We start from the raw sequence: 21,890 nt of genomic DNA, 5'->3' as shown, positions 1-21,890 counted from the left end.
AGAATGGGCCACAGCCTTCTACTGGTGATGGTTTGCAGCTCCTGCTTGCTTAGGGCAGGCTTGAGTAGTGAAGATTCCCTACTTCACCCCCTCTTCTTACAAAGCAAGTGGTAAAAGTATCTTAAGTTATTGCCCAGTGGAATTTTGTTTTTTTCAGTCACAGAAGGTCTCACTCAATTTCTTACTCCTTCACAGCCAAGGGTGGGTATGGGAGGCAAAACCCTTTATCAAGAAAGGCTGGGGCCCTGGGTAGGGCAATGCTGGAGGCCTGGATTCACTTCCCTGCTCTACCCACTCCCCCTGTGACACAGCCAAGGTCTCATCTCTACAGTGATCCCTGCTCTGCCTTCCAGGGCTGGCTTAATAACTGGGGGGTCATAGGGCCCTATGGTGATAGGGCCAGATACACACCTAAGGAGATTCAACTTGACCTGGTTCACCACACAGACCTGGGCTGCTACATAAAAGTACATTGAGCATTTATTGCCGCCAAATGGTGTAAAACTACCATGGTAACAAGCCAGTTTAATTTCTCCTAGAAAGGGAAAATATTCTATTACACAATAGCAAGTGAATCAGAGTCAGGGTCAGTGCAAAGTCTTGATACTGACTTTGGCACTTGAGCTACCACAGTGATGGATGTTACATCTACAAGGGGCCTGGGAAACATGCTTATTTTTACATGGCTGCAGCTGAAATCAGTGAGTTCTGCCTGCTGAGAGCAGGGCATCAACAGGTTTATGATCTTACCAGAGCTCTAAGGCAGCATTTTCCATCTCTGAGTCATCTGAAATAGGCCATTCAAGGATCTTCTGGGACCAGGACTGGCAGTTTGAGGTCTTCCACCTCGAACAGTTACCCTGAATGAACTTAAGCTATTTAAGAGAGACCTGTTCCCTGCTTCTCTTTTGTTGCAGCAGCTGCTTCACTTAAACATGTTCCTGCAGCAACATGACCCATGACTGAGGAGAGCTAAATGCAGCAATTGTAATGACACGAGTTGGACGTTTGAACATGACCAACTCTCTTAGAGGAAATGGTGATGCTGTCTGACAGGCCACCTGGGCAAAGGTTGCCTAGGCTCACCATCAGTCAAGGGAAAGATAGTGTAGTTGGCCAACATGCGCTTCCATTAACCCAGATTCAAAGTAATGCATCTAGAGGTGCCTTTATTTCCTAGAGTCCGCACACTTCATTTACAGGAATGTAAGACAATCACCCTCTTTCATATAGAAATGCAACACCTGGAGCCTATAGATCCATGCAAGGAATACTCCTGCTTGAGCTCAGCCAATGCCCTCATCTTTAAGGTGGAGTCCTGTAATCCATGGCTGCACTTCCACAAAGGGTTTGGAGCTGCATAAGACCAACCTGCTGGCTGCCGCTCCTCCTCCTCTCACTGAGGAAGGTAGGGTAGCAAGGAGGCACCAGCCCCTCTGAAGAAAGTGACTAACATGGGTGAGCTCCCCAAATTCACAATTAACTTGCCCGGGTCTTGTAGACTCCATGCCAAGATGGAATTTGTACTGTCATAGCCTCTGGCGCCCTTGACTTGGCGGGGGCTCTTGTCCTGAGCACTATACAGATGTAGTAAGTGGCCCAAAGAGCTTTGTGCTAGCTGGCAGTATGGCACCAACTGCTCTAGAGCTATTTTGCTCATCTCAGCACAAAAGGCACAAACCCATCTCATCCTCACAGGCCACATCCTGTGCTCTCATCCTGTTCAGCATCTTTCCTCCTGAAATGAGATTCTTGTATCCTAAATTCCTCATTGCAGCACTAATAAAATCAGCCCCAATTTGGCTTTTGGGATTAAAAATGACCAGAAGTCAGAGTTACAAACCAAACCATTTAATCTTCTCTTGGAAGTAAAACAGTATAGGAGCCCAACCTCAAGATCTCCTGGGCAACAGGCTGGGCAGGTAAATTCATCCTCTGTACAAGGCCCTCAAGCACAGATCAGGAGTGACAGCAGAATGCAAGATGGCAAGGAACAGCAGGGTCATGCATACAGTTTAGTAGTTTTACATACTACATGGTAGTAACCCCAAATAGCCAGTAGACCCTAATCATGAGGGAAGGAGACAGACAAGCATCTTGGGACACAAGATTTTACTGGCAGCAGATGACAAACGCTGCACTTTACCTTTGTTTGTTCCTTCCTCCCTTCACAGCGCTGAGGACTGAAATGACAGGGGCTTTCCATCCCAGTAGTAAGACTGCCTGCTCCTTATTAGAACTGCCAGTTTGTGTGGACTGAATCCCCTTGTTCCGTGTATCCAGCTATCTGCCTGTATGATGTAAGAGCAGAGGCAGCTGCTCTGAAAGTGCCTCCCAAGACAGGCAAGAACAGAGAACTCTGATCACTTTAACAAGTGAAAAGAACCTTCCAGCAGCAGAGTGATTTAGTTTACAAGATTTTAATTTACAAATAAAAAACTACACTTTTCATTTTTTCTCTTTTTTCTCCTCTTTCTTGCCATCACTCTTCTCTTTGTCTTTCTCCTTCTCATCTTTCCTCTCCTTTTTGCTTTCCTCCTTTTCCTGACCTTCCTTCTTCTCTGCATCTCTGTTGGCAATCTTGTTGTTGATGAGGTTGTGCAGGGCAACCACAGACCGGATAAGAGAAGCCAAGTAGACCACCACCATCTGGTCATTGGTCTTCAGGTAAAAGGCCTTGACAAACTCCTGCAGGTTGACATCTGGCAGCAGGTTGAAGACATCCTGAAGCTGGTAGATGATCTGGTGATTGATGGGTAGTTTGCCCATGGCCACTTTCTCTAGGTAGCTCCTGATATCCAGAAGTTTGGAGTTCAGTCCCTTCAAACCATGGACCTGGTTTGTGATACGCTGGGACAGAGTGCCCACTGTTGTGTCTTTAATATCTCTGAAACACCCAAAATAGGAAGGAGAAGCCTTAATGTTAGTTTTCATACATTAATTTATTTTGGAGCTAGAAAGATCTATAGAAGGCTGCTTTGAAGGGTAGTTGAAGTAAAATTTTACAGAACACTTCACAGTGAAGATTCAGAAAAAACTAATTTACATTGGGTGCATTAGAAACACCTAACATAGATTTGATAAAGGTCACCATATGCTCTCTTTGGACTGAATATTTTTTAGGAATACTAGTCTGATGGTTTGAAGATAACGAGAGGACTCCTGGGTTCTATGAGAGGCTTTGTCACTAACTCACTTTGGAGACTTGGGCAAGTCACATCTCTCCAGATTACACAGCTGTAAAATAGGTATAATTGTTTAACATCACAGGGGCCTTCTGAGACTTAACATTTCACTGAAGGCTCTGAGATTTACAAATATAAAGAGTGAAGGCAAACCAAACCAAAATTTCCCTCTGACCATTTGTAAACAATGCCTTTCTGCTCTTTGAGTCCTGAAAGGTCTGCCCAGTCTGTCCCCAGATAATTTTGCTCTCCTTTCTGACAGGTGGCTGTTGCTGTCACAGGAGCAATATGAACATCAGTATTAAATGGAAGTCTTTCTGAACCATGGAGTGTGACTCTACATTGTTCTGAAGTATCTCGAGCTATTTGCTGGAGTTCAAGGAGCAAGGTGAAACTGATGTTTGACTGTTTTTTTTTTCAAAAAACAGTCGAACATTTCACTAGAAATGAGTTCAGCAGATTCTATATTATGCAGTATTGCTGAATTAATTTTATCTAAACAGGTTAAGTGTTTAAGTAGCACGTAACAAGGTCCTTGTTTCTTGTATCATATCCCTGGGCATGGAGCTGGTGTCAGCAGTTGTTAGATGGATAAAATGAGCTGCCATCCAACCACTGATGAGATTTTTCATTAAAATAAAGCTTTTACCGTAACAAGTGTTCAACACCAACTTCCTCTGCTTCCTCAGCTCCAATTTCACTGGTCACATGTTCAAACGTCTTGGAGGTTGGCGTTCCATCCTTTGTTGGGATACAAGAATGGGATGGTGACAAGGTTAGAAATAGGGAACAGATGATGTGTGACAGCATAACTTCAAATGCTTTGGGCACAGGTTTTGGGCACTGTGCCTGTGAACAGTAGAACTGCTCCAATGAAACTTCAAAGCAAAGAAGGTTTATTGGAAGCTGGATTTGTTACAAGCCAAAAAGCACTGTACACTTTATCCAGAGCTATGTCTGGCCTGCTTCGATGAACAAGTGGAACATGCATGATAGGAACAGGATCAGAAACAGCCTGTGAGGAAAACCTATCAAAATGGGATAGGAAAGACCCACACAGTCCACAGATATGGTGAAAACTAGTTCATAACAGAATCCCCAAAGTATATGAGGTTTTAAAAAGGGAGACTAAAACTGATATTCTTCTTCGAATGCATGCTCATTGATTCCAGTTAGGTGTGCGCGCGCCGCGTGCACATTCGTTGGAAGATTTTTACCCTAGCAACACTCGGTGGGTTGGCTGGGTTGCCCCCTAGAGTGGCGCCGGATATATATACCCCTGCCGACCCAACGGCCCTTCAGTTTCTTCTTACCGCCCGTGTCGGTTGTTGGAACAGTGAAGTGCGGCTTAGCTGATCTCCACCTCCCTAGCTACTCGTAGTTCTCTTACTAATCCTTGTGTATATAGTTATAATATCTATAGTTGTAGTTAGTTTTACTCGTTCTACAATATATTTAGTGTTTGTAGTTGAGAGGGGTTCGAGGATTAGCCCCTTCCCCGCAGCCGGTACCAGGGCCCATGCCCGGTTCACCGGGCTTCAAACCGTGCTCGGCCTGCCACAAGCCGATGCCAATGGGAGATCCCCACGACTCCTGTCTTAAGTGCCTTGGGGAATCCCATCTCTTGGATAAGTGCCGGAACTTCAAGGCCTTCAAGCCCAGGACGAAGAAGGAGTGGGACTTTCGTCTCAAAACAGCTCCTGATGGAGGCAGCTCTTACTCCTCCGCCCTCGGCACCGAGCGCCGGACAGTCCGCAGCAGGCAGAAGTGTCTCTGGCACCGGATCGCGTTGATACCACTAAGGCCCCTCGGCACTGACCGTCACCGGCACAGATGTCTGTTCGGCACTGTTCCCTCTCCCCACGGGTTAAGAAACATAAGACTCCTGCTGCTTCCGTGCCACCTGCACCACGGTCGGAGCACCCGCCTAAATCGGACCGCCCAGCACCGACACCTGCTGCAGCACCGCCAGCTTCGGCACCATCGATTCCGGTCCCGCAAGGGCTGTCAAGTCCGGTGCCTGAAAGCTCCCCAGCACACGCCGTGGTTGAGCTCATTATTCCCTCCCCGCCAGAGACCTTTTCCACGGCGAGGGAGCTGACAGCGCTGACGGAGTCTGCGCCGCCTCAAATCCCCAGCACCGCTGGTGCAGGTTATACAATCAGTCGGCAAGCCTGCCCTGCTGAGACCATCCTCTGTCGGCACCGAGAGGCACCGATCACAATCCCACCGGTGCTCTTGGTCCCGTTGCCGATCCCAGTCCCGACACCGCTCGCAGTCCCGGCACTGCTCTCCATCTCGGTACTGGTTGCACTCGCGGCACCATTCAGCATCCCGTTCACCGGCACGGTACTCTCGGCACCGATCTAGCTCCTGGCACCACGCCTCTTGCAGCCGCTCTAGACGTCGAGCTTCGAGATCCCGGTCGACCTCCTGGCACTGCTCCGGTCGCAGGTCCCGGTCTCATTCCCCGTATGGTGCCCGGTACCGCTCTCCAGTACCGCACAGAGAGAGATCTAGAGATGGAGACTCTTCCCAGGGCTTTTCAGCTCCTCTGTGGCCATCTCGACACACATCTGTGTCATCTCATGTGGACAGTGCTTCCTATGCACAGGACCGTGACTCAGATGTGCCCAGCCGAGTCTTCCAGGAGACCCAGGCCCAAGAACAAGGACCTCATCAGTGGTCATTCTGGACACCTTGGGCATATCACCAAGCCCAAGGTGTGCCTCCAGTGCCATCACGCTCCGTATCATCGGAACACCAAGTGCCGGAGGCGACTGTCAGCTGCCCGCCTCCTGTGGGTACGCAAGAAGCTCCCATGCACTCAACAGACCCTCAGGTTCCACCTGAGCCTGATGTCGCCCAAGAACAGGAGCCCACGCAGGACCCTCTTGTCCCTGGCCTTTCCTCTTCCTCCTCTCCAGATGAAGAGGTAGCGGGGACATCCTCCTTGGGCCCTCCTCCAATTGACCTGAGGGCACATCAGGACCTCCTGAGACGCGTAGCCCTGAATATAAATCTTCAGGTGGAGGTGGTCCTGGAGATAGAGGACCCTGTGGTGGATATATTGTCAGCTGACACCCCCACAAGAGTGGCTTTGCCATTCATTCGCACGATCCAAGCAAATGCCGATACCATCTGGCAGTCTCCAGCCTCTATTCCACCCACGGCCAGGAGAGTTGAGCAGAAGTACATGGTACCCTCTAAGGGGTACGAGCACATGTATGCACAACAAGGGAGGAGGGTGCACAGTCAGTCAATGAAAGGGAGCACCATGGCCAGCAAGCTCTGGCTCCAAAAATCAAAGGAGGCTAGGCGCATGGACTTATTGGGCCACAAGGCATACTCTGCTGGGGCCCTCCAACTCAGGGTGGCAAACCAGCAAGCCCTGCTTAGCCGGTACAACTATAACACCTGGGCAGCAGCTGGAAAATTCACAGAGCTAGTTCCCCAAGACTCCCGTCAGGAGTTTGCTGCCCTTTTGGAGGAAGAGAAGAAGGTGGCGAGAACTTCTCTCCAGGCTTCGCTGGATGCAGCAGATGCTGCAGCCAGAACTCTGGCTTCAGGAATTGCCATGAGGTGAATATCATGGCTTCAGGTGTCAGGCCTTCCACCTGAACTGCAACATACCTTCCAGGACTTGCCCTTCGATGGCCAAGGCCTATTTTCTGAAAAGATTGATCCTAGGCTGCAAAGCCTGAAGGACAACAGGGTGATCATGCGCTCACTCGGGATGCACACACCGGTGACTCAGCACAGATCCTTCCATCCCCAGCCTCACCGCCCTTACCCCCTGCCTAGGCCACGACAGGACTTCAGCAGAAGGTGCGGCCGAGGCAATCGCAGACGGCAGTCGGGACCCCAAGGGGGTCAGAATCAGGGTCCCTCCAAACCACCCGTGGGACCCAAACCAAACTTTTGAAGGCACGCCCGAGGACAGCATACACCAGTTGTTTCCCAGGATCCTTCCCCTCCTTTTTACAACCGCCTTTCCCTTTTCCTCCCTGCGTGGACCCAACTAACTTTGGATCGTTGGGTCCTATGCATGGTAGAATTCAGATACCACCTCCAGTTTATTTTGCCCCCTCCCTCCCTTCCACCTCCCATCCCTGTCCCTCTTCAGGGACCCCTCTTATGAGCAATTCCTCTTGCAAGAGGTACAGACGTTCCTTGCCATGGGAGCTACAGAGGAGGTACCGAAGGACTCGAGAGGCAAGGGGTTCTATTCTCACTGTTTCCTAATCCCCAAGGCGAAGGGAGGTCTCAGACCTATCGTAGACCTGCGAGGACTCAACAAGTTCATGATAAAGTTGAAGTTCCGCATGGTATCCCTGGGGACCATCATCCCATCCTTGGATCCGGGAGACTGGTATGCCACCCTCGATATGAAGAACGCGTATTTTCACATTGACATTTACCCTCCGCACAGACGGTACCTCCGGTTTGTGGTCAACTGTCCCTCCGCACAGACGGTACCTCCGGTTTGTGGTCAACTGTCAACAGTTCCAATTTACGGTCCTTCCGTTTGGCCTCTCTACAGCCCCATGGGTATTCACAAAATGCATGGCTGTAGTCGCCGCCTCCCTCCGTCGTCGGATACACGTCTTCCCATATCTCGACAATTGGCTCATTCGAGGGGCTTCCGAGAACAAGTCACCCGTCATGTGGGCATTGTCAAGGACCTATTCGAGCAACTAGGCCTGATGATCAACAGAGAAATCCACTCTGGTTCCCACACAAAGAATAGAATTAATTGGGGCCATTCTGGACTCCAATCTCGCCAGGGCCTGCTTACCACAGCCTCGGTTTCAGGCGATGGTATCAATAATACAAGGCCTACAAAACTTCCCGACAACTTCGGCTCGCACTTGTCTCGCTCTCCTGGGTCACATGGCTGCCTGCACGTTCGGGACCAAACACTCCAGACTACGTCTCCGTCCCCTTCAAACTTGGCTCTCCTTGGTATACTGCCCAGGCAGAGACAGTATAGACATGATCCTTACGATCCCCTCGGTCATCCTAAGCTCCCTGGACTGGTGGTTGACGCCCTCCCTGGTCTGTGCAGGGATGCCATTCCATCCACCTCAGTCTTCAATGACCCTCACAACGGATGTGTCATCTCTCGGCTGGGGTGCTCACCTCCAACATCTCCGCACTAAAGGCCTTTGGTCAACTCAGGAACTGGCCTTGCACATCAGTGTGAAGGAGCTGAGCACAGTTTGCCTTGTGTGCCAGGTGTTTCAAGGGCAGTTACAAGGCCGTTGTGTCTCAGTGTTCACAGACACCACAACAGCCATGTTTTACATAAACAAGCAGGGAGGAGCACGTTCCTCCCCCCTTTGCCAGGAAACTATTCAGCTCTGGGACTTCTGCATAGCCCACTCGATAGACCTGATAGCGTCTTGTCTCCCAGGGGTTCGGAACACTCTGGCGGATCAACTCAGCAGATCCTTCCTGTCTCATGAGTGGTCGATTCGTCTGGAAGTTATCCATTCTGTTTTCCGGAAGTGGGGCTTTCCCTGCATAGACCTCTTCGCCTCCCGCAAGAACAGGAAATGCCAGACATTCTGCTCCTTCCAAGGTCTCTCCCAGAGCTCGATCTCAGATGCATTTCTGATACCATGGACGAGCCATCTGCTTTACGCCTTCCCACCGTTCCCGCTGGTTCACCGGGTCCTGCTCAAGCTCCGCAGAGACAGAGCCCACCTCATCATGATCGCTCCAGCCTGGCCGAGGCAACACTGGTACATCATGTTGCTCAACCTGTCGATAGCCAACCCAATCCCTCTACTTCTTTGCCCGGACCTGATAACTCAGGACCATGGCAGACTTCACCACCCAGACCTGCGGTATCTTCACCTCACAGCATGTTTACTGCGTGGTTAAGCCAGTCTGAGTTACATTGCTCTGCCTCAGTCCAACAAGTGCTCCTGGGTAGTAGGAAACCTTCCACTAGGTTAACATATCTGGCCAAGTGGAAGCGCTTCTCCTGCTGGTGCGACCAACATAATGTTATTCCCACCGAGGTCCTGGTCCCTACTATCTTGGACTACTTATGGTCTCTCAAACAGCATGGCCTAGCTGTATCTTCATTGAAGGTGCACCTGGCGGCCATCTCTACCTTCCACCCAAGGGAGAGCGGCTGCTTGGTCTTCTCTCACCCCATGGTTTCGAGGTTCCTCAAGGGCTTGGTGCGATTATACCCACAAGTGCGCCGCCCCGCCCCAACTTGGGATCTCAACCTAGTTCCAGCCAAACTTATGACTGCTCCCTTCGAGCCGCTAGCAACCTGCTCACTGCTGTACCTGTCCTGGAAGACAGCCTTCCCTCGTAGCCATTACATCAGCAAGACGAGTTTCCGAGCTTGGGCTCTCACGGTGGACCCCCCGTACACAGTGTTTCATAAGGACAAGGTACAGTTGTGACCACATCCGGCCTTCCTCTCTAAAGTGGTATCGGCCTTTCATATCAACCAGGATATCTTCCTTCCGGTCTTCTTCCCAAAGCCACACTCATCGTGCTGGGAGCAACAACTGCACTCCCTAGACGTCCGTAGGGCGCTCGCATTTTATATTGAGCGAACAAAGCCCTTCCGTAAAACACCACAACTCTTTGTCGCAGTGGCAGACCGGATGAAGGGCCTACCTGTGTCCTCCCAGAAGATTTCACCTTGGGTGACATCGTGCATCCGCACCTGTTATGACTTGGTTCATGTTCCGATGAGCCACCTTACCGCCCATTCTACCAGGGCTCAGGCTTCATCTGTCACTTTCCTGGCTCATGTACCCATCCAGGAAATATGTCGTGCAGCTACCTGGTCCTCGGTTCACACCTTTGCGTCAGATTACGCATTTGTACAACAGTCCAGAGATGACGCAGCATTTGGATCAGCAGTTCTACATTCTGCGACATCTCACTCCGATCCCACCGTCTAAGTAAAGCTTGGGAGTCACCTAATTGGAATCAATATGAGCAAGCACTTGAAGAAGAAAAGACGGTTACTCACCTTTGTAACTGTTGTTCTTTGAGATGTGTTGCTCATATCCATTCCAAACCCACCCTCCTTCCCCTCTGTCTGAGTAGCCGGCAAAAAGGAACTGAAGGGCAGTTGGGTCGGCAGGGGTATATATCCGGTGCCATGGCGGCGCCACTCTAGGAGGTGACCCAGCCGACCCACTGAGTGTTGCTAGGGTAAAAATCTTCCGATGAACATGCACGCAGTGCGCGCACACCTAACTGGAATGGATATGAGCAACAGTTACAAAGGTGAGTAACCGTCTTTTCTTTAAATTAATCTAGAAAACTGGATAGACATGCCACTGGAAGTCAGACAGGGAGAAGGTCATCAACAAAGGTACTTTAACGTGCTGCCTAATTTCTAGTGCACATCAGTTAAACTGAGGCAGATGTCACTAACCCACAGAAATGCTAGAGACAGCTGAGGTGATAACACCACCACATTATTCTGTATATTAATGCTCCTCCCACCACTTCATCTGTACCATTCTTCTTGATGAGGCTCAATAGTTTCCAGGTAGTTAATTTGCAGGGCTATGTACTGGAGAGTGCATGTGTATGTGTGCGATCGAGTGCCTTGGTGACTATTTTATTTGAAGATGGGACCTAGTTATCTTTGAGACTTGTATTAGTTTTTGTTGTACCATGCTCCAGGCCCAGTGGGGACCAACAGCTATAAGAACAAAAGTTCACAAAACCAGAAAAAATACCCTATAGATTTAAGACTGGAGAACCTGGGAACAGCTGTCTCTCTCCACTATGGGTCTCAAACAGATAATGACAGGACAAGTTCGGTTTTTTGTTTTTTTTTTAAATATTTCTGGATTCTGATTTTAAAACTATCAAAAATTAAATCTGGACAAAAAGTCACCACTGATTCTAGTGTACAAAATCAGTGGTGACAGATGAGTGATTAACAAAGATAGTAAAGTCAACCTTGCGTAGTTAAACTAAGCTGGTGAAGATGAGGTGTGTGATTATTCAAACTATTGCTGCAACAAGCTGATGTGTATCAGATGTATCATAAATGCACACTCCATCCTGCTGCTTTTTTCATGGGTGTGGACAAATAGTAAAGGAGCAGCATTCTAAATCGATACAGCTAGCTGAAGTTGCAAGAACCTGCAGAGCTCCTTGGTTTAAGCAGGGAGAAACTGCTTTTCAGGAGTGATGGAGGACGGATAATTTTGGTTCAATAAGCTGAAATTTACAGTTGGGGTTCAAACACTGATTTAGCAGGTTTAAGCTGAAAGGCAAAAAAACCCTAGTGAGCAGACACAATGTTATCTATTGAACTGAAAAATCCAAACTGATGTAGTAAAAAAGGTACCCTAAAGGACAAGGCAACACGGTTTAACTATCTATTCCTTAAAGCACCTCTTTTCCTTTTGCAGGAAACCCCACAATAGTCTGAAAATGACAAATACTGAAATGTTCAACACTCACATCATGAACTTCTTCAACTGAAATATAGGCTTCTGTTGGTAGCCCCAGGTCCTTTGGCTTTACATCAATAATTACCAATACCTGGTGGAGAAACACATATTAGACAAAACCTACTCAAGAACTAGAAGAAACAGGTTGTGGCCAACCGCTAATTCTCTAGCAATGACAAGTTTGTTATTCAATCAAAGAGGTTTCTAACTGCAAGCAGAGGAAAAATGTCTGCCACTCTTTAAACAGAGACTGATCCGCGTGCTCTATTCTCTTTACATCAACCATGTTATATCTTACTACATTTCATGTCACTACTGCAAATTGCAGATGGAGCTGGAAGGGACTGCAGGTTCCCAGAAGGTCCATAAACAGTTTAAGTGCATTACTTACAGAATTAGGACAGTATCTTTTCATTAGTTCATTGATGGCAATGTCATTCTTGTGTAGTTTGGGGCCTGTGTGGTACCATCCAACAATTCTTTCCCTAGCTGGGAAAAACCAAAACAATTAGAATAGTCAGAATCTGAGGGTACTGACAGGAAGATAGTTCATAGAGGGGCATAAAAGTGCTCAAATCCAGGTACTGCCTGAGCCTGTGTTGTGCCCAAAGTTCTCAAAGGACATCAAGTAGAACTCCCACTTCTGCTTTACAGACACCAGTAAAGGCCTAAATGCTTTGAGAAATTAAATTGTTGCTGTACTTTGCACTACTTCGCCTCAGATTCTGTGCTGGTGGAAGGCAGTTTAGGAATGGAAAATGGAGTAGGTGATGGCTGAGGGCATATGAAGGTTGGGAGCTGAACGAAACATTTAGATTCAAAATTTACTGGCAAATCTGGAAAACAGGGCTTCACAGGAAGGTATTTGCTAAATTGATTTTTGTGCCTAGACACTTCAATAATGGGTGCATATGAGATATAATATAATGCTGCATTTAATCTTGGACAGCACAGGCGAGCCATTTGTGCATCACCCCAGACAACCCAAACTACCTTAGCAAGAATTATCCCGAAGTTAGAGCTGGTTTATGCAACATGGCACTTTTGAGCACACAGACTGTGGGGCTCTCTCAGAGACAAAAGGGGGTCAGTGTGGCTTTTGACATCCCGCTGCACAAAAGTTCAAAGATAAGCTGCAAGATCTGCACTAGGCTTGAGACTCAAATACTTAAGGAATCATAAGAACATCAACAGTCTAAATAAGAGTTTTTCCCAGGGCTGGGAATGTTCACAGGGGAATTACTGTAGCGTCTCCAGATTCAGCCCTCATAATCTATAAAGGTCTCACTTTTCTTTATAAAACAAAACAGAAAGGTTTATCAGTTCACCTGATTTGTAATTCAGATGTCTGCACTCATACGAGGGAAAGGTGGCAGAGGGAAAGGAGATTCTGGCGGAAGGGATCATAGTATCAGGGTTTGAATTTCTTATAGCTATTCAATCCCCAAGATCACCACCTCAGTTCTTGGAAGTACAGTGCTACCAGAAGACTTAGAGAGTGAGTTTCTAGGCAAATATCAACCACTCACAATGTGCACTTACCATTGACTTTTTTAAACATTCCATACATGTTCTCCAGATAATCATGGTCTAGAAACCACACAGAATCATCTTTATCATCCTCATCGAAAGGGACTGGGAACAAAACAGTTAGTTCAATATTTAGTAGTTCAAGTTTCATCCAGCCTGAAAACTTTCACAGAAAAATCACATTTTTTCCCAGCAAGTTCTTGGCTACAAATGAAAAAAAATAATAATTTTTTTCCATTTTGATTGAATACAACTGTTCTGCTATACTGTGCTGCAGATACTGTTGTAAAACTCAACAGGAAAACAGCAACATTAGCTGATTTTTTCGAATTGGTTTTCTGATAATTACTGAATTTGTTTTAGAACTGAGCAAGGAAAACCAAAGCAATTGAATTATTCTGGGCAAAGTGTTCAAGAACACGCCAGGAACATTCCAGTGTATGAACAATTTACACAAAATTGGTGTGTGATAACTTCTGATAAAGAAAATGTGGGTCCCAATAGGTCACTAGAGCCTGGTTGGCTCAACAGAGGTGAAAAGTTACTTTATGGTGTAAGACACATTCCATTAGACAAATAACTACAATTCTATGAAGTCTGTTGAAAAATAATTGCATAAGCCATTGTCTTGAGTAAAGAACTAGTTTGTTTTGTTAATTCACATTATGGATAACAGGCTACAAGTTTAGTTCTGAGCAACAGGGCTTTAATTTACAGGAATACAAAAAAAAATCTCCAATTATAAAGTTCTATTTTTGGCAGGCCTGCCATTTAACTGATCAAACTGCTACTCCATCTTCACAACTATGCAAAAAAATAACCCAGGATTAGGCTACACTTCTGTTCCCAGATTTTCATGCAGGAGCCAACATGGATGATTCTGCTTTATCAATAAATACCCCCTTCGGAAAGCAGATGAATAAGAGGAGATAAGAGAAGTAAATAAGAAAACAAAAAAGTCAGAAAAGGCCATACAGGTTCTGATTTTACCACTGTACAAAACCAGGATTCAAACTCAAGAGGTAATGATTTTAATACAAGTGAAAATACTTTTTAAGCAATATCTGTGCAATTCTCATGGGCTATTCTTAAAGAAAAAAGGTACTTTTCAAATAAAACATTAGATCTTCATGTGAATAAGTAACAGCTGCAATGACATTAGCTAGATAACTCAAGCCATGAGTCTTCAAAGCCCAAGGTCATAAAATGATCACAATCCAGGATCAGGAAGAAATCTTCCACCTCTGAGTATACCAAACTGCTGCTGCTTTAGGAGTTTTACAGCTGCCTCCGAGCATTCACCATTGGATACTGCTGCAAACAAGATGCAGAGTAGGAGACTGATGGGATCAGGTTCTTTTGCAAGCAGATACCTAGCATTTTTCCATGAAAATGTATTCACCTTAGCTTCATGAATTTATAAATGGGAAGAAGAGTTTAATGTGCCAGGATGGTGCAAGAAAACATTTGGCAGTTTTTCTGCTAGCTAGCTTAATAGGTGGTAAACAGAATAGGACACCCAAACTCACCTGCAAAACTGTTGGAGACATCTAATATTTTCTTCTGCCAAGAGCCCAGCAACACTCCAACAACTCGCTTCTGATTCCCAACTTTTCCTATTCTAAATGGAAAAGACTGTCACAGTTTGTATTAAGAAATGCGACATATTTGATACTGGAAATAAAACACTAATAGTACAAATGAATCAATTGTGTCATCTGACTTTAAGATAGAAAGGGGAGGGATAGTTCAGTGGTTTGAGCATTGGCCTGCTAAACCCAGGATTGTGAGTTCAATCCTTGAGGAGGCCACTTAGGGATCTGGGGCAAAATTAGTACTTGGTTTTGCTAGTGAAGGCAGGGGGCTGGACTCGATGACTCTTCGGGGTCCCTTCCAGTTCTATGAGATAGGTATAGCTCCATATATTATTTATTATAAGATAAACAGCATGTGGTTCTTGGGAATGTAGGTGGGAGACGAACAGGGTAATATGTTCCTTGCCATTACTTAGTTAATTTATACCTAAATAAGTTGTTACAGTGCACTCTAAATCCAGGCACTACACTTGTAATTTATCCTCTGATGTGAAAAATGCACTAAATGTTTCCATGCAGCTAATGGATGCCACTATAACAGAGATTACTGTGTCATAAAATAGAGGGCTACTACCGCATTTGTTCTGTAAAAAGTACAGTAAACTTTCAACTTTGTTCACTGTCATCCCTAATTTACTTTTACAATAGTAGGTTTCTCTCTGCTATTGTACGCTGCCTTGAAGGAAAAGATTTTTTTTTACATTAAAAGTGCCTGTCAGTTAGTACAATTAAGTTAATTTTAGGCACAGTGAGCACAAATTGCACAAGATGTTTAGAGGAATATAATTTATTCTCTCTTGAGTGAATTGTAGCTTTAAGGATAAAATCTGTTTAAATCAGACAAATGAAAAATGCCATGTTTCAATATGCAGAGAATATACACACTACATTTAAAACCAAAAAGTCAGTTATGCCTAAAAAATGGTATTTATAACTTGTTAAAGTAATATTTGAATACAGTGAAATTGGTTAACTCTGGTTCAATTGTTCTTGCTTAAGGGAAAAACAAATAAACCCATTTGGGAATATCATGTCCTTTAATGCAAGCATAAACTATCATCTTTGTAATTTACTAAATCACAAATGATACCCCATGACAAATCATAATTCTCAATACATCATATTGGTACTGTTCAAACTCCTTATATCACAAAATTAGAAGAAGTCATCACTCCTAAACGGTTGCTTTTGCAGTACATTCATGCAGCTTTAGGACACTGTAGTTGCATTTTATTGATGCAAGATAATTCCACTTGCCTTTTTTTTTTTTAAATGGTATACAGAACCACACACATGCATGGTCTCTGTCCTGAAGAGCCTATGTTTTAAGACAAACATTAGCTCCAAGATTTTCAGAATTGTACACATAAAAATGCATATTCATATGATTGCATAATTTGGAAGCATAAATTAGCATAACTCCATGAACATTGTGGAAATTGTGCAGTCAGATGATTTAGTTAATTTTCCATTTATGCTCACAATTGCAGCTACAGGCCATACCCCCAAATCTGAATAGCTGGTGCTGACTTTCACATTTATGAAGTTATCTAGGGTATGGGCACACAGTGCAGTTGTCGCCAAAACTTTTGTCTTTCGCGGGTACTTAAAAAAGGCCCCCCCCCACGAAAGACAAAAGTTTTGCTGACAGAAGCGGCAGCGTGATTGCAGCTTCGTGGGCAGGACAAAGCTTATGCCACTTGTGGGGCTGGAAGTATTTTGTTGCTGACAAAATACCACAAAAGAGCATTCACGCTCGCTGACTTGTAGTGACGAGGCTGTGTCGACACAGCCTTGTTGCTAAAGAGCTCTGTAGCGTAGACAAGCCCCTTCTACCTTTCTGCCACGCACAGCCAGAATATCAAACTACTGAAGCAAAATCTTCCAAGTTCTCTGAGATACTTGCTCTGGGTTTTACTGATCAATGAGATATGTAGCAGACAACTCAAAGCCTAAAGCTTCACGGCACTGAGTAACTGCTTATAAAAAGGCTACACACAGTCAGTAACATTAGTTTAAAAAGCAGTCTGGGGTCTTTAAGGAGGTAAGGCCATGACGCAAAGTGTGACAGTAGCCCTAGAGATTGCAGTAGCTCTGCAGGAGAGCTGGGGCCACTCTCGCCGGAGAACACTTTTGCATGCACAGATGTCGGTTTACAGCGACAGAAAAGGAGCCCGGTCCGGCTGGAGTCGCGAGCAGGTCGCTACCAATGGCTCCACACCTCAGCAGCGAATGCCGGCTCTCCAGGCCCCAAGTTCTCACACAGTCACCAGTCCCGGGTCCGCCCATTGTACAGACTGTCGGGGGAGCCGGAGAACGGGGCTTCCGGGTGCCGAAATCCCACACGGGAGTCCCTGCAAGCGCCGGGCACCGGCACTCCAGAGCCAGGCCCCAGGCTTCCCCGCCGCCCCGGGGCCCGAGCCATGAGGCGCGGGTGAGGGGTTCGCCCCGGCGGGGCCGTGGCTCAGCGCCCCCGCTCCCCACAGGGCCCCGGCCGGGCCCGTGACTCAGCGGCCGGACGCGCCAGGCTCCGCCGGGCCTCACCTGTTGAAGTGATCCACCACGCTGAGCAGCACCAGCGGGTGAACCACCACCCGGTCCACGGCCAGCTCCGGCATCGCGCCTTCGGCCCCGACTCGCTGCGACCCCGGCCCCGCACAGCAGCACCAGGCCCGGCGCCTCAGCCAGCAGTCACCAGTGCCGCCGTTCCCAGCATGCACCGCTCGGGGGCGGAGCCTCCGTGACACCATCTTGGGAAGGGCGGCAAAAGGGAGCGGGAAGACGCCACCTTGGAAAGGTCACTGAAGGGACTGGCTGCCCCGCGCGCTAAAACAGGGCCGCCATCTTGGGAAGGTCCGGTCTATGGCGCCCGCCTCCCCCGAGGTAGAACAGCACCGCCATTTTGGGAGGGTCAGTTAGGCTCGAAATGCCCTGTCAAGGCCGGCCCCAAGCGGAAACACCTCAGCCCAGCCCTGGGTGCGACAGGCTCGCGACATGCCCCACCAGGAGGGGAGGCGCTCGCTGGGCAGCCCCGTACCAGGGCGGGGGTGCTGGGCCTAGCAGCCAGTGAGCTGGGCTTTCCTCCCCCATCACCGCCCTCACCCCAGTGGCAGGGCCTGACTGACGTGCGGCCTGGCGCCTGCCCCGAGGAGCTCCCAGTCTGAGGCCGCGAGAGACAGACCGAGCGCTGTGGTACAGGTGGGGAGCTCAGTTCAGGTGTCGTCTGCACCCACAGAGCCAACCCGCCCCCTCGTTCTCCGGGGGAGGGGGTGCCAGCCAGCCCCACCATTGCAGGGCCTTTTCCTTGGGTGGAGGGGAGGGAGGAGACAGCAATGGGCTCCTTCTGCACAGCCCTAGTGTTAAAACCCCCTCCAAAACAACACTGCATCTTAAACAAATAAAATACCCACCTCATTTGATCTTGAGCCGCCGATTGGCCAACTGGTGTTGTTAATGTCTGTAATGTATTGGCTAATCTAGGTTCTGCTCCTATTGAAACCAATGACAATACTGTACTTCCAAAGGATTAGACCCAGAGACGTATACATCCTGTTCTGGTGATGGGGTTGGCTTCACTTCCCCTCTCTTGAGGCTGCAAGATGCCCACTTGCCCCCTGCATTTGTTGGAGCGTTCCTGAAGACTGTACTAACTTGTGTCCCTTCTGTGGGCTCTTGCACTATCAGAAAATAGCTGGAGTGTACCTATGCACTCTCCCACTGCCAGCCTACCTTCAGCCCAATGCCTGTACTGTGGACTTTTGCGCTTGTAGATCCAGCTATACTGTCACTATGCCTACTAGAGAGGCACCCAGTACTGGGGGCTTTACCAGCTTCATTGTTGATATACCTGAAATAAATTGACTGCAACTCAACCATGAATTCCCCTCTTAGATTGGAAATTTCTCAGAGCAGAAACTGTCATACATCTTCTTTTATATTTATACAGTTCTGAGCAGTTGACAGCTACAGTATTAATGAGCAATAATAATCATACTTATATCCTATGAACCATTTCACATCCTCAAAGTGTTGTACAAAAGTAAACTAACTACTCTTTGCAGAAGGTAAAGTGATATGCCCACCTCCCATTACTCAAAGTAAACAAATAAGATGAATGCTGCTGTAAATCTTTACTCTCACCTCTGGTTACTCATTTAAATTTCAGTGATTACTCTTTTCAGCTTAGGTGACAGGGAAACTGCCTGTATTTACTCAAGATACTGTATCATCATTGTCCTTAATGTACTTTTTGCTATGGCGAATTGAATTCTGTGGCTGTGGAATCATGGAACAAACCAGGACCCTTAAGGGCTTTTATATGTGTCAAAAAATAAGAAAGACAAAGGTGGATTACTTTAAGACTCCACATGAGGGCACCTTTAGGGAAGGCCAGCAATTGCACAACACGTCTTCTCTCCAAAATATATCAGTAAAGCCTTGTCCACTCCCCTGAGATCTGTAAGTGGATGCAAGGTTATGCACTTGGGACTAACAACATGATTTCCCCCCCAGAATCTGGGGACGTATCAGTTGGAAGTGACAAGGAGGAGGAACACGTGAGTGTATTGGTTGATCACAGGATGACTACAAGCTGCCAGTGTGATGCAGCAGTGAAAAGGCTAATGCAATCTTAGTATGCATCATGCAAGGTATTTCCGGTAGAGATAGGGAAGGGTTATTAACATTATACAAAGTATTGGTGAGACCTCATCTGGAATAGCATGTGCAGTTCTGATCTCCCATGTTTAAGAAAGACGGATTCAAACTGGAACAGGTGAAGAGAGCGCTACCAGGATGATGAGAGGAATGGAGAAGGTACCTTTTGGGAGGAAACGTAAGGAGCTTGACTTACTAACAAAACAAAGGCTGAGGGGAGATATGATTGCTCTCTATAAATACACCAGAGGGATAAACACCAGGGAGGGAGAGGAGTTATTTAAGTAAAGGGCCAATGCTGGCACAAGAACAAATGGACATAAACTGGCCATCAACAAGTTTATGCTTGAAATTACATGAGGGTTCCCAGCCATCAGAGGAGTAAAGTTCTAGAACAGCCATCTAAGGGGAATAGTGGAGGCAAAAATATTAACTTGTTTTAAGACTGAGCTGGAGAGGATGATATTCCTGGAGAGGATGGTATAATGAGATTGCCTACAATGGCATGTGGCTCATCCACCACAGCTCTTAGCAAATATTTCCAATGGCTGGAGATGGGACACGGGCTGGGGTGGAGGAGGAGAAGGGTTCTAGTTACTACAGAGAATTCTTTCCCAGGCTGGTGGGTCTTGTCCACAATGTCAGGTCTAACTAATTATCATCCCCCCCCCCCAATATTTTGGCAGAGACCCTGGGTTTTTGGTTGTCCTCTGCAGTGTGCGGCATAGTTCAGTTGCTGGTTTGAAATACAGTAAGTGGTGGATTCAGTGTAACTTAAAGTCTTTAAATCAAGATTTGAGGACTGCAGTAACTCAGCCAGAGGTTATGGGCCTACTACAGGAGTGGGTAAGTGAGGTTCTGTGGCTTGCAATCTGCAGGAGGTCAGATTAGGTGATCATGATGGTCCCCTCTGGCCGTAAAGTCTGTGAGTCTCTGAATCAACAATATCTTTAGATCAACAATATTAAAGGGAACTACAGATCCATCTCTAGGAGTAGATCTTCAGCCAACACAACTAAACAGTCAATAGTCAGATTGACAAGCGTCAAGGAAATCCAAGGTCTCGTGAGAACTGTCTCACAACCTTTTCAATAATCTTGTCCCCAAAGAGAGGATTAGACAAAGGTTGATAGTTGGGCAGATTGTCTATGTTAAGTGATAGTTTTCTGCACATATGCCACACCAGTACTCCTCTAAGGGAAGTCAGTAGCTCTCTTTCCTTAAAAGAGACATTGGCAATCTTCCTTAGCAGTGGACCCAGGCCCTCTTAACTGTGTCCTTCAGTTACCCCATTTGGAAAATGGACCTGTGCGGCAATAGGTCAGAGAGGCATACAGGTCTATCACATCTTATGTTCGGGTTACCTTCCGCAGTCAGTGTGTAAAGCGAAAATTGTGTATAGTCAAAATTACATAGAGTGTAATGGTGAGCGGAATCGCCTGCACTACAGGTACAGTATTAAAATTGTTATTTTTCTCTTTTTTTTTGTTTGGTTTTTGCTGACTGCGTAAAGCTGAAATTGCGCATGTTAAATGTGCATAACATGCGACAGACCTGTATTGGCAGGGGATGCCGTAGAAGGAGTACATTGCCAGATCCTGGAAATGTTTTTCACTTTTGAAAATTTGCTATGTCTGTTTCAGATGCTGACAACAGAGAATCACTTCTAGTTTTCAAATAATGTCAGTTTCTTAAAAATATATTATTCTTGCCCTTGAAAACTAGTTATTTCAGGAGCTGATGTCAAAACCTGTATATGTCCTAAATGCTGTGGTGCAGTCTAATCTGCAGTCTCTCAGTAGGGGCACCAGGAGTTGCTCAGAGCCCTTTCAGATACATCTCTGCCACCAGGGGTATGAGGTGAGATTGATCAAGCTGTCTGCATATCACAAACAAGATAGCTGGACCAGAGATGAAGAAAGGCAAAGCCCTCTTCTGAGCCAGTTTTTTAGCTTCCTGGAATTTCCGATGCTACTCCACAGCTTCCTTGTTGCAGTCAGGGAAAAGCATGATATTTTAGAGTGGTTTCTACCACGCAGTTTCTCCAGCTCACTCACAGAGCTTGGTGAGCAGAAGCCCTTCGGTAATGAACAAGAAGAGTTTGAATAGGAGACGAAGAATAGATTTGTGCTTAAGCTACTGAACTGGAATTTAGGTGATTTGGGTTCAGTTTCTGGCTTTGCCAAACACTGTGTGACCTCAGGCAAGTTGTAGGATCTCTCTTTGCCTCAGTTCCCCATCAGTAAAATGAGGGAAACAATGCTTTCTGTCTCTCACACTTTGTCTATCTTTTCTGTCTAGAGTGTAAGTTCTTCAGGACAGGAATGGTTTATTACTATGTATGTATGTACAACACCTAGCACAATGATCTTGATAGGGAGCTATGGGAGTTACTGGAGTTAATGTGAGGTGTCTGGATCTCTTTCCATCCGCACCGTTGGTGCTAGCGACCTGTATGCCCGTTTGAT

The 21,890-nt window shown here is 46.7% G+C and overlaps 1 protein-coding gene across 1 annotated transcript; it reads right to left on the bottom strand.

Moving 5' to 3' along the window:
* Positions 1-2,404: 2,404 nt before the first annotated feature.
* On the bottom strand, positions 2,405-17,482 carry PSMD7 (proteasome 26S subunit, non-ATPase 7). The gene is made up of 7 exons (XM_050922304.1): positions 17,311-17,482; positions 14,701-14,792; positions 13,184-13,276; positions 12,033-12,130; positions 11,652-11,732; positions 3,835-3,926; positions 2,405-2,887 (listed from the first exon to the last, which is right to left on the bottom strand). Exons 1-7 carry the CDS (start codon positions 17,382-17,384, stop codon positions 2,449-2,451), a joined length of 969 nt encoding a protein of 322 aa, XP_050778261.1. The 5' UTR covers positions 17,385-17,482; the 3' UTR covers positions 2,405-2,448.
* Between the last annotated feature and the right edge of the window lie 4,408 nt (positions 17,483-21,890).

Source organism: Gopherus flavomarginatus, chromosome 14 (genome assembly GCF_025201925.1).
Source record: "Gopherus flavomarginatus isolate rGopFla2 chromosome 14, rGopFla2.mat.asm, whole genome shotgun sequence".
NCBI lineage: Eukaryota > Metazoa > Chordata > Testudines > Testudinidae > Gopherus > Gopherus flavomarginatus.
The sequence above is the reverse complement of the archived record's forward strand: the minus strand, read 5'-3'. Positions and strand labels throughout refer to the sequence as shown.

Excerpts from the sequence above, each read along its gene's own strand:
- PSMD7 (XM_050922304.1), bottom strand. The coding sequence starts at position 17,384 with ATGCCGGAGCTGGCCGTGGACCGGGTGGTGGTTCACCCGCTGGTGCTG. Across the intron at positions 13,277-14,700 it reads TGTCTCCAACAGTTTTGCAG|TCCCTTTCGATGAGGATGAT; the intron begins GTGAGTTTGGGT and ends TTTTGTTCCCAG. Across the intron at positions 2,888-3,834 it reads GGTGTTGAACACTTGTTACG|AGATATTAAAGACACAACAG; the intron begins GTAAAAGCTTTA and ends TGGGTGTTTCAG.